General features: G+C 34.8%; 2 protein-coding genes across 5 annotated transcripts in view; both read left to right on the forward strand.

The window, feature by feature from the left end:
- Positions 1-11,922, forward strand: part of LOC114308431 (uncharacterized) — a 34,071-nt gene extending 22,149 nt beyond the window's left edge. The window contains exons 4-8 of the mRNA XM_082900238.1: positions 5,956-6,013; positions 9,966-10,037; positions 11,393-11,422; positions 11,693-11,755; positions 11,881-11,922. Coding sequence (XP_082756364.1) covers positions 5,956-6,013; positions 9,966-10,037; positions 11,393-11,422; positions 11,693-11,755; positions 11,881-11,922 — 265 coding nt within the window. The remainder of the gene's footprint in view (positions 1-5,955; positions 6,014-9,965; positions 10,038-11,392; positions 11,423-11,692; positions 11,756-11,880) is intronic.
- Positions 11,693-13,691, forward strand: part of LOC145805896 (uncharacterized) — a 41,177-nt gene continuing 39,178 nt past the window's right edge. For 2 of the 4 annotated variants that reach the window (XM_082901277.1, XM_082901279.1), the window contains exon 1: positions 12,484-12,597. The gene's annotated coding sequence lies outside the window, so the exon portion shown is untranslated. Of the gene's footprint in view, positions 11,814-12,483; positions 12,656-13,691 lie in introns of those variants that run through there. The other 2 variants (XM_082901276.1, XM_082901278.1) reach the window with 2 other exon arrangements.

The raw sequence follows: 13,691 nt of genomic DNA on the forward strand, positions 1-13,691 counted from the left end.
ACTCTCTGAAATTATTTCTAAAACTAATATGAAGAAATAATGCAAATAGATAAATTTGGACAACAAAATGAAAGAGTTTCTGATTTTTTTTTTTCTATCTCGGATGCCAACCCACTGCTAGAAAATTAGTATATATAGGCACAAGGAACTCACCCCGAAAAGGTTTAATTTCAAAGTGAAAAGGTGCACACCTTGGTCAACCTTTGAATTTGAATTCAAAGAGCCGTTGAACACACTTTCATATAATTTGAATAGTGATCCGTATAGGTGCAACAGTTGGGCAAACTGTTTGAAACTTTATAATTAAACTATTAGAATAGTTAATTCAATAAAACCTTTCACTTGAATGAAATAACTTTATTAAACTATTTAAATAGTTTAATCAAATTTTTCCGAAACCAATTAGGAATTAAAAATTTGAATTCAGAATTAAATTAAACTCCCAAAATTACAAATCTTAGGAAACCACTTAGGAATCCAAAATTTGAATTTAGAATTAAATTAAATTCCCACAATAATTTTTATTGAAAAAATTCAAATGAATTTTATCAAAGAAATTAATGTTAAACCCGAAAACGACATCAACTTCCCATTCACTCAAAAATGGTTTTGACGTTCCGTCTTCACCGTGTGACTTGCCACGCGGCAAGGAACACGTCACCTCTTCGGATCTACTCCAAAAGATGTTTGGGGCCCACCCAAAATGGGCTCAAAATTATGCCTATATAAAATCATTTTCCAACAGGTATGCCGTGCAGCGCGGTCTAGAGAAACTGAGTTCTTTAATCTTGTTTTTTTTTTGATGATGATGATGGTGGTGATTTGTGGGTTTGCTTTTTGTGTTTGATTTTGATTTTGGTTTTTGTGTTTGATTTTGATTTTGTTTGATTTTTGTGGGTTTGATTTTTTTCTGGATCTGATGGTTGATGATGAAGATGAATGGTTGGGTCTTGGTCTCTCTCTCTCTCTCTTCCTCTTTTTCTTCCTTATTCTTTTTTGATTTTCTTCTTCTGAAAAAAAAAAAAAAAAAAAAAAGGAAAGATTCGAGTTATATAGCACAACTGATTATTTCCATTGTTATTCAACATTCATAATATTAATCAATTATGTCATATTATTTAAAAAAAAATTCAATAACTAAACTATTTTGCTATAAATTTTTTACGTCTTATTTTTATAATTACTTTTAGATGTAGATAACGATATATGGTCATCCTGTAGAGATACAAGTTGTTATTATTACCTCAACTAGTGTACAATAATGTTTAAAAGGGATTGATAATGAATAGACAAGACAAGTGGAGAAATCAGTTGGTTTTTGAGAAGCATCACATAAATATATTTTACATTTGAGTTTATTATTACTTCAAGATTTGGGCATTGGGTTGAAGGTTGACACTACTGTGGGTTAATAATTAATGCTCCAACAAAATTTGCTTGCTACCTTTGAGATTTTTTGGGGTGTCTTAAATAAGTGTGTTTTTTAACTTTTTGAATTAAAAAGTTGAGGAAAAAAAAGATAGTTGTTTTAGTTAACTTTTTGAATTTTTATGAAAAAATGTATATTAAAAAATTGTATAAATTAGTGTGTAGGAAAAGATTAGGAGTGTAAGGTGTACAGCCGTACTACCTGCGCAGCTAAATTGATGCTAAGAAATGATTGGCTACTTTTCGGATATTGCACGGGACGGTGCTATTTGGCCCATTGGGGCCATCACGGGTCCTGTTTTGATAATCTGAACTGTTCAATGTGTAAAACTCGTCGAGTACTATAAGCCTGTTAAAAATCACGTCGATCGGATATTGATAGCTATCTAATCAGATTAGTTTTTTTTTAACCGTTAACTATAACACCATCTATTTTTTTTGTACAAAACTAATTTGATCATGTAGTTAGCAATATCCGATCAATGTGATTTTTTACAGACATATAGTACTCGACGAGTTCTACACATTGACGATTCAGATTATCAAAACAGGACCCGTGATGGGTGCCCACGGGCCGAACAACAATGTGTTAAAATTGCACCACAACTGTCCTATTTTTCTTAAAAAATGCAGGCACTGATTTGAACCTGTCAGATCTGTCTTATAATTTTGTATGTAAAATTAATTTTTTAATTTTTTTTTTTTTTGTGAATAGTTATATCTTTTCAACTTTTTAAGTAACTTTTTGATTTTTTGTCTTTTTTTGGACATGCCAAATTAAGCCTTATGTCTAAAATTAGGTAGAAAATAATATAGTGACAGGTGATATAAAAATATTTTATTATGTATAACTTATACACTTGAAACAAACTCAAATATCAATATAATAATATATTTCTTATGTCACGTGACAGTTACTGTGATATTTCTATTTAGTTAATGCTGTAATTCTTCCCTCAATATCATTACTAGTAGTTGTTATTGGACTTTTGCACCCAAGGAAAAAATTGCAAATAAAATAAAATTTAAAAAATTATCTCCGCTCTATAGTAGTTGTTATTGGACTTTTGCACCCAAGGAAAAAATTGCAAATAAAATAAAGTTTAAAAAATTATCTCCGCTCTATATCATTTGATGAGACTTAAGACTTGATTTAATTTTTATTTTCACTCTACATTATAGTCACAGGGACGGCAATATCTAAGTACTTTATAGATTTATAAAGGCAATCGTAGTGAATTAAATTTGCGTGTTAAAGTACATAATTTTGTGTCAGCTGTTTTAACTTTTATTCAATATATTGTTCTTCTAGATGTTTTGCCTAATAGATCCTTTGTTCCCCTATCTAGAAATAAATAAAAATATTTGTTAATTTAAGAAGTAAATAGGTGTTCCAACGGTGTAATGTGCTTAAAGTTTTTATGTATGAGTGTGGTTTAATTAAAGAGCAAAAAAAAAAAAAATTTGGCAATTTACAAAAAAAAAAAAAAAACTATAGAAATCGCCACTTTTCCTCTTTCAGTAGTCATAGTTAGCAACTATTTTAACAACAAAAGTAATTAACAAGAAGGAACGTGCATTGGAAACAAAAAATAAAATACAAAATATCATTAACTGTCATATATTTTACTTCAATGAGTTTTTGGAGAATTTATTAGAGATACTCTAAGACAATTCGTGTTATAGAAAGGAAAGATATATACACATACAAGGGTTATATATTAGAATCATGATTTATATCAAAAAAATTCAAAATTCTTTTAAAAATTTATAACTAAGCAAATTTTTCAAAATTCAATTCAAAAACTTTTTTCAAAACTTATAACTAAATTCTTTTCAAAACTCAATTTGTTTTTTAAGAAAAAAAATCAATTTTTTTTTATATTGCTCTTTAATTAATTTATTTATTTTTAAAAAATCAATTATTTTTATTTTTATTTTGGGAAAAAATATATTTTATTTTTGTCAAAAAAAATATTTTGTTATTTTTTTAAGTATTGGCCAAATAATTGTTATGATTTAAATGTATATGGGCGATCCAAAATTTTTTAAAATTTTTAAAAAATTAAATATTTAAAAAAGAAATAAAAAAATATTCAAATAAATTAAAATATTTAAAATAAATAAATAAAATATTTATATTTAAAATAAAAAACATTTAAAATGAAAATAAAATTTTAAATATTACAAAATAAAAAATCTTAATTTTTAAATTTTTTAAATTTTTTTAAAAAATACAGTGCACAAATATAGTAAATACATCGCACATTAAAAAAAATATTTACAATAAAAAATATTTATCCTAAAAAAGAAATTTTAAGAAATTTTTTAAATATTTAGAAAAAATCAAAAAAATTCAAAATACAATTCAAAACTCTTTTCAAAACTCATAATCAAATAAATTTTCTTTTATCAAAAACTCAAAACTTAAAATATAATTCAAAACTCAAATCATGCTTCAAAAATTAAACTAAACTGAGCCTAAAAGTTTTAGAGTAAAATTATATAAATGAATCTTTTATTTGTTTATTTTATTGTTAAATACAAAACAATAGTGTTCATATCAACAAATATAAGGGGAACTCATTATTTTTTCTCATATACACGTTAACAAAGTCCATGTAACAAATAATCAAACAATATAGTAGTAGTTTCATGACATTATAATAATTTTGACATAATTATACCAATCTTATTTTATTAAGATTAAAATTAAATTAATAAAAATATTATGAAAACACAAAAAAATTAAAATAAAATAAAATATATATTTAAATATAAAAAAGATGACAACGTAATTTTTTTATTTTTATCATATAACTAATGAATTTTTAATAAAAGATAATTAAGTATTATATGAATTAAATTTTGGGTAATGCCCAACGTGTAATTCCAATACTTCACTGTTGAATTATGAATAATGTAATCTCTTAAATGTAACATATAATATCTCAAACCCAACATGACATTCTCATATTCCACTGTTGTTTGCATTTTAAATTTTCAATTAACAGCTGTAACCTTCTAAATGTAACATGTAGGGGTGCAACTTGGGTGGGCTCAACCTGAGCAACCCGAGCCCAGCCCGAATTTTTTTAGGGTTTAGACAAAATATTTTCAAATTCGGTACAGGCTTGGGCAAAAATTCAGAAGCTGAATTAAATTTGGACGGGCTTGGGCAAAGACGTCACACAACCCGAGCAACCCGAAGTCCGAATTATACATATATTGATATATAAAAATATTAAATATACATATGAATTATTAGCCATTACATGATATTAAAGTAATTTATATTATTAAATCATATTTAATATATATTATATATATAAATAACATAAAATCTTACCTTTTTTTCTTTTTATTTTCACTCATAAATTGTAAGGACTACTATAGTAGCATCTCTCTTACATTATATAAATTTTTTATTTTGATGATATTAATGATTTTCTATTAAAAAAATGGTAAATAGAGTCATATTTTAATAATTTAATAATGTAGCTGCAAAAAAAAAAATTTGAAATTCATTTACAATTCAGGCAACTCAAGCAACTCGGGTTTAACTCGGGTCGTGCTTGGCAAAAAAATCTCGGGCTACAATTCGGGTTTGGGCGGGCTTGGGCAGGTCTCAGCACAACTTGAGCTGGGCTTTGACAACATTCCAACCCGCCGGAACACGCCCGAGTTGCACCCCTAGTAACATGTAGGGATACTCACAGGTCATGTTTGAGGCGGATAAATAGAAATCTACCCCCACCCTGTATCATATCGGGGGTGGGGTAAATCGGGAGGGTGATAGAAGCGAGATGGGTGCGAGAAAGGAGCCGAGTTATTTTTTTAAGTTAAAAAATAAAAATATTAATAAAAGTGATTGATAATATAGTATATTATGAATAATAATTTATACTTAATGAAAATTATATTATACAAGATAGAAAATAAATGAATAAAAATTAATTTTAAGTATAATATTTTACTGTTTTAAATTTATTATAATGAAGAATAAATAAATTATATATATTAGATACATATAAATATATTTAATAGTAAATACAATCGGGACGGGATTCGGGGGAAGCAAAATTCATCCCCACCCCATTTCTTAATCGGGGTGGAAAAAATCCGTGCAGAATGAGGTGGGGGATGTGGGTGTGGGTGTGGATGCGGGTGCGGGTGCGGGGTGGGAAAAAATGACCATTCTTATGTATCATGCCAAACCAAATGTCATATATGAGAGAGAATATAACGTACAATAATGGAACAAAATACGGATATAATAATTCACTACTACAATTGATTTACACTATATAGGATCTCACGGAATACATTCCTATTTAAATAGGACTTTAGACTCTATAAAAAAGTTTCACAAGATTTCACACTAAACAAATTTTCATAATAGGACTTACAAATAATTTTTCCAAAATAATTTCGTACCACATTTCATAGGATTATTTACACAATTTTTTTTTAAACTATTAAAAAGTATCACTTTGACTCCTAAACTACGTTTGTTTGGCAGATTAGGTTGGATGAGATTGTTAGGGAAATGATTGTTAGTGAAGAAATTGTTAATATTGAGATTGTTAGTGAGGAGATTAAGTAAAAGTGTGTTTGTTTTGATAATAGTATGAGAGATGATTAGTGATGAGATTGTTAAATTATTTTATATAAAATAAATAAATAAATTATTTCTATATTAAAAAAATTAGAACAACTATTAAAACAAACAGTTGCACCTGGTAAAAAAAAATATATATAAAATATACTCAATCCCTTCACTATTTTCCTAATCTTACCAAAAATCCAACTAAGCTAATCCCCCTTATATGAGGGCATTTATAGTCTCATGGCACTACTAATCCCCTTTAATTTTTGTCAACCAAACATGGGCTATGTAGGACCTACAGAATTGATAGTCCAATCCAACCACTTATGGAGCCAAACAACACATGACTTAAATCCGTGCAAATAGAATCCATAACCTATTGAGAAGTATTACTTTGCTTCCTAAGCTATAAAAACATATAAATAAATCTCTTAAATTATTGGCGTGTTTCACTTTGTCCTATTTCGTTAGAGGACAATGTGATACTTTTCAATAATTTAAGGGATAAAATAATAAATTTTAATAATTTAAGAGTATAATTTAAAGGGAGCTTTTTTGATAAATCCATTTTCTAAGAGCTTTATTCCATCAAACCCATATTCTTTTTGACTATTCCATTAGGTCCAATTTGAGATAAGAAGACCAAAATACCCTTTTCATCTACTTATGTTCCATTTAGTTCACATTATTTTCTTATATTTCAATAAGTCATATGGGTAACATAATTACCAAAATACCCCTAATGTGAATGTTCACACCGTCAATGTGAATGTTCATATCGTCAATGTGTAGGGGCACGGCCCATGTCGATCCTCGTGGGTGCCCGAAAAAATTCGAGTCGGGCTGGGCCGGCCCACAGGCCAAAAAAATAGGCCCGACCCGGCTCGTTGATAATGTGAATATTCACATTGACAAGTTAACATTCATATTGATAGGAGTGTAAAATTGGCCCGTGGCCCGTGGGTGGCCCGTGGCCAGCTGGGCGGCCCGGGGCGCGCCCGGGCCGGCCCGTTTATAATGTGAATATTCACATTGACATATTAATATTAACATTGATAAGAGTGTAAAATTAGCCCGTGACCCGTGGGCAGCCCGAAGCCTGGGCTCAGCCTCGGGCCCGGCCCGTTGACAATGTGAATATTCACATTGACATGTTAATATTCACATTGATAGGAGTGTAAAATTAGCCCGCGGCTTGTGGCCGGCCCGAAACCCGCCATTGGCTCGTGGGCGGGGCCGACCCGACCCGTTGATAATGTGAATATTCACATTGACATGTTAACATTCACATTGATAAGAGTATAAAATTAGCCCGCGCCCCGTGACTGCCCGAAACCAGCCCATGTCGCGTGGGCGGCCCCGGGCGTGCCCGACCCGGCCTGTTGACAATGTGAATATTCACATTGACATGTTAATATTCACATTAATAAGAGTGTAAAATTGACTCGCGTCCCATGGGCAGCCCGAAGCCCGTGGGCGGCCCGGGGCGAGCCCGGCCCGGCCCGTTGACAATGTGAATATTCACATTAACATATTAACATTCACATTGATAGGAGTGTAAAATTGGCCCGTGGCCCGTGGCGCGGGCCCGGCCCGGCCCGTTGACAATGTGAATATTCACATTGACATATTAACATTAACATTAATAACAGTATAAAATTGGCCCGTGATCCGTGGGCAGCCCGAAGCCCGGCTCCGGGCCGGGGCGGGCCCTGCCCGTTGACAACGTGAATATTCACATTGACATGTTAACATTCATGTTGATAAAAGTATAACATTAACCCGTGCCCCATGGCTGCCCAAAACCCGTCCACGGCCGGTGGGCGGCTCGAGACGGGTCCGGCCCGGCCTGTTGACAATGTGAATATTCACATTGACATGCTAACATTCACATTGATAAGAGTGTAAAATTGAATCGCGTCCCATGGACGGCTCGGGGCGGCCTGGGTTTGGGACCGGGCCTACCCCGGGCCGCCGGCGAGCTGCGGGCAGCGGACCAATTTTACACTCCTATCAATGTTAATGTTAACATGTCAATGTGAATATTCACATTGTCACGGGTCGAGCCAAGCCCGCCTCAGGCTGCAATCTAACTTCGGGCCGCCCACGGGCTGCGGGCCAATTTTACACTCCTATCAATGTGAATGTTAACATGTCAATGTGAATATTCACATTGCCAACGGGCCGGGCCCGCCCCGGTCCGTGGTCGGGCTTCAGGCTGCCGACGGGTCACGACCCAATTTTACACTCTTATCAATGTAAATATTAACATGTCAATGTGAGTATTCACATTGTCAATAGGCTGGGCCCGCCCTGGGGCGCCCACGGGCCGTGGGCGGGTTTCGGGCAGCCACAGGGCGCGGGCTAATTTTACACTCCTATCAATGTGAATGTTAACATGTCAATGTGAATATTCACATTGTCACGGGTCGGGCCAAGCCCGCCTCGGGCTTCAGTCGGGCTTCGGGCCGCCCACGGGCTGCGGGCCAATTTTACACTCTTATCAATGTGAATGTTAACATGTCAATGTGAATATTCACATTGTCAACGGGCCGGGCCTACCCCGAGCCTCGGGCGGGCTTTTGGTCGCCCACGGGCTGCAGGCCAATTTTATACTCTTATCAATGTGAATGTTAACATGTCAATGTGAATATTCACATTGTCAACAGGCCGAACTGGGCCCGCCCCGGGCCGCCCATGGGCCGCGGGCGGTTTTCGCGCCGCCATGGGACGGGGGCTAATTTTACACTCCCATTAATGTGAATGTTAACATGCCAATGTGAATATTCACATTGTCAACGGGCCGGGCCGGGTCGGGCTCGCCCTGGACTGCTGGCCAATTTTATACTCTTATCAATGTGAATGTTAACATGTCAATGTGAATATTCACATTGTCAACAGGCCGGGCCGGGCTCGCCCCGGGCCGCCTACGGGCCGTGGGCGGGTTTCGGGCAGCCACGAGGCGCGAGCTAATTTTACACTCCTATCAATATGAATGTTAACATGTCAATGTGAATATTCACATTGTCAACGGGCCGGGCCGGACCCTCCCCGGGCCGCAGGCGGGCTTTTGGCCGCCCATGGGCCGCAGGCCAATTTTATACTCTTATCAATGTGAATGTTAACATGTCAATGTGAATATTCACATTGTCAATGGGCCGGATCGGGCCCGCCCGGGCCACCCATGGGCCGCGAGCGGGTTTCGCGCCGCCACGGGACGCGGGCCAATTTTACACTCCTATTAATGTGAATGTTAATATGTCAATGTGAATATTCACATTGTCAACGGGCCAGGCCTGCCCCGGCTCGCGGATGGGTTTCGGGCCGCCCACGGGCCAATTTTACATTCCTACCAATGTGAATTTTAAAATATGAATATTCACATCATTAAATTGCTAATCGTTCAAAAAATATTTATAAAGGTATCAAAATTGAATAGAAGGGCATAAGTGTCCAAGAAAATAGTGTAAATCAAGAAAATTGACTTTATGGAATAAAACTATACATGAACTAAATGGGTTAAAAAATTTCTTCATAAACTTCTTGGGTTAAAACACTTCTAAATTAAACTTATCAATAAAAATTTCTAATTTAAAAGGTCAAAATGATATTTGAGTTTTAGAGTTTTTGCGTAAAATAATCATATTTCACAAAACCCTAATTTTTTTTCTTATCAATATCAATCAGGTATAGTATACGCATTTACACATACAGATATATACTCTGTTTGTTGCCCTATCTGAACCCTTCACGGCGCTCTAAATCCCAGCAGCAGCAGCTTCACCCAAAAAAATCTCCGCCAAAAACCCTAGAAAAATCGTCATGGTATAACAAACAAATCATAACTCTTTAATGTTCGTCTTGTGTTCTCTATTTTTGTGTTTTTAATTTGAGAAAGCAAAGCACTTTGTTTATGTGTTGTTATTAGGGCCCGAAGAAGGAAAAGGCTCCGCCGTCGTCGAAGCCGGCGAAATCCGGCGGAGTAAAGCGGAAAAAGAAGGTAAGAATCATGGGTTTGTTGGGGTTAGGGTTTATGAAGTTCCATTTGTGTTAAATTTGAGAGCTTGATTTGTTGCTTCATTGCTGATTGTTGAGGTTTTACTTGTGAATGTTGTTGGGTTTTTCATTATGTGTCAGATTGCGTTTAATAATACATTGCTGAAATAGAATCAGTTGTTGTAAGAAATTTGCTTCTTTGGAATCATTGATTTCTGATTTATTTACGCTATGTTTGGTAACTTAGGAGAGAAAAGAAAAGAAATGATTACTTAAGTAATAAGAGAAAAGAAAAGAAAAGAAATGATTGTAATTTCTCTCCTTTTTGTTTGGATAAGTAAGAAATAAAAGAAAAGAAATGATTGTGATTTCTCTCCTTCTTGTTTGGTTAGATTTCATTAAGAGAAAAGAAAAGAAATTATTTTATGTTATATTACCAAAATAACCTTTTTATATTTTCAATCATTTTATTTCTTTTATTTTTATAGGGGTAAAATTGGTATTATAAAAATATAAACATTTGTGGATTTCTTTTCTCTCCCAATCTCTCCACTTTTGGGAAGATTGAAAATAAGGGTTATGAGAGAAATGAGTTTCTCTCCATTTCTCTCTATTTCTTCCCATTTCTCTCCACTTAAGATAACCAAACAAGGAAGAGAAATACATTTCTCTCTATTTCTTTTCTTTTCTCTCCAAATCACTCGATCCAAACACAGTGTCAAGGTTTTTTCTTTTGGGTTTTCTGGTGTTATTCTTAGCAAATCTGAGAAACTTGGAACCTAGTTTGTGATGTGATGTGATGAATCAATGGTGAGGGTTTGCTTGATGTACCTATTGGGAGTATGAAATGACTACTAATTGAAGTACACTTTTTGTATTATTTAGGGCTTAATGGCATTGAATTGGGTGTTTATGGTTGTCAAACTCGTTGATTCAGACCCTCTTTATGATGGCTGTGTTCAGTTTACATATTGATTAGGGTTTGTTTATGTTTTTTTTATTATTCATAATCAATTATCTTTTTATGAGAAATTAGCTGTCTGAATTAGTTTATGCATGCTATATATTGTGAATTTGTGATCATTTATCTAATATTCATAATCAATTATCTTTTACATATGTTTGTTGGTTGTGATTATTGTTTTTGCTCAAGTGCTATATGGCTTTATTTGCATTTTACATTTACTCTGCACCAAGTAGTGAAATTCTCATAATTACTATGATACTATGCCTTTTATATAACAATTATTATGCGCTTCAAAAATCATTTAAATGCTGGTTGTCTTTATGGGTTTACCGAGTTCAATAGCTTAGCAATCTCTTAGTATTCTAATTCTGATTTAACTGATTTTTGTACAGAAATGGAGTAAAGGCAAGCAAAAGGAGAAGGTAAACAACATGGTCCTTTTCGCAAGGCAACATATGATAAGCTTCTTTCAGAAGCTTCAAAGCACAAGCTTGTCACTCCATCGATCCTGTCTGACAGATTGAGGGTATGCTTGAATTCTTCCTTCTTTATCTGTAGTTGTAAATTCTAGTGCTTCTAGACCATTATAATTGGCGTGCACCGTTAGATGCAAAGATTGTGTGCACACTGGATTTATATGTCTGAGTCAATAGTGAGTTTTTATTGATAATTTTTCTTTGCCCCACTTTCAGATTAATGGATCCCTAGCACGCAAGGCAATCAAGGATTTGATGGCAAGAGGTTCCATTAGGATGGTGTCTACTCATGCGAGCCAGCCGATCTACACTAGGGCCACTAATACTCAGTAGACAGGTTTTTCTCACTTTCCATATTATCAAAGGAAACCTATGATAATTTTTTCTTAATTTTTGTTTGGCAGTTAACCTTGTTGGATTTCTACATTTTTGACTTCATCAACTGAAATGCTATGAATCTATAAGTGTTTGACTTATCTGCTTTGCTGATTTCAATGTGTGGCTATTTTTTTGTATTGTCTTTGGTTGTGTGTTTGGATGGATCTATTGGCGCCGCCAATGTGTTATCAATTTGAAACAAATCTAGAAGTTGAGAATGGCTTGACAACTAGATGAGTTGTTGTGTCCACCAGCATCCTCTCCCCAAACCCCTCAACTGCCACCACCAATACCCTTCTCTTCCTCTCCCAACCCCTCCAACTCCACCCCTCTGCTGCCACCACCCACCAACGGCCTCTTCCCCAACCCCGCCATTCCCACTCCTCTATTACAACCATCATTCCTCATCCCGCTCCCCCAACCCCTCTGCCACGTCAATTAACAAATAATCAACCACTTCAATTAAAAAAAATTCAAATATAAAATTCAAGGTAGAAAGTCAATAGCAGGATTTGGACAGAAATTTTAGTTTGAGAAAACAAAGACAAAATTTAAAAATAATGCCTATGTATATATATATATATTTATATTTTTTTTGGTACATCAGAAATGAGTCTGTGTGTACATATGAATAGGTGATATAGAGAGGCAAAGAGAAGCAGAGGAAAGGACTTACCAATGATGATGGAGAATGAATTGGTGACAGGTGGTGGTTGCTGCAAACATGTGGATTGCTGGTGAAGGTTTGTCGAGGCAATAGTCACTTGTCAGATTTTTGCATGAGTGATCTTGGATATACAAGTAATATTATAAATTCATTCTTATTATCTGAATTTATTCAGAATTATTATTTTGTAGTTTACATAGAAATCACAGTACACAAATTCAATCACAATCACACAATTTCATTTGGGATAAATTCAGAATAGATGGGTGTGGGTACATAAAATTATTCTGGCTATATAAGGTTCTATTAAATTCAAGTTATTTATTAACAAGTTAATATAAGGTTCTATTAACTTGTTAATTAGTAAATTTAGATTTAAATTGTTCGATCATGTTGGTAGATTCACAAATTATTTGGACAAGTAAATGGTGGGTATTACAAAATGATATCAGAGTTAACTTATGCACCCAATCATATGGGTCACTATTTTAACTTGTCTCACATCAAAAGTTTGTATGGGTAATGTGTGGGTGAAAATCTGACCACACTGCCCGCCTAGTAATCAGCTGGAGAGCACCGGTAGAATAGATGGCTTTAGCAAACCTGTAACAGAAAGAAAAAGGCTCCGGCGGTGGCTCTTCCACCCGGGGGTACTCCGACGATCAAGTCAGTATATCTCTCAAAGATAATAAAGTGCTAAACTCATTAGCTTCAGCATAAAAAGACATACCTTAGACCCTTGGGGGTGCCTCTCTTTTATAGCCAACTCAATCCCAGTCCTACTAGAAGCCTGACTTCTATGGATTCCAATTTAGTACTTGCTTTGGATTCCTCAAGAGATAAAGATAAACTCCCTAAGAGCTTTATCCTTATCTTAGCAAAGTCTTCTCTTTACTCTAGGACTCCTGTCCCTTATCTTTTATCTATTTATCTCGGATTCTGATATCTTCGGAGATAACCTCGGCCTCGCCGAGATAACCTCGGCGTCACAACCAGGACACGTGGCACCTCGGATGACACGTCGACGTCGCCATGCCACGTGTTGGTACTCAGAAAATATATCCCCACAACTGCCTCTTAGGTTCTATTACCTCGGCATTCTGAGGTGATGGAACCTATATCGTTCCTCTTTCTAGTGCGTCGGCGTAGGAGCTTTTCAGCCGAGATCAT

The sequence above is a fragment of the Camellia sinensis genome, chromosome 13, assembly GCF_055761805.1.
Source record: "Camellia sinensis isolate YWXY chromosome 13, ASM5576180v1, whole genome shotgun sequence".
In the NCBI taxonomy this organism is placed as follows: Eukaryota; Viridiplantae; Streptophyta; class Magnoliopsida; order Ericales; family Theaceae; genus Camellia; species Camellia sinensis.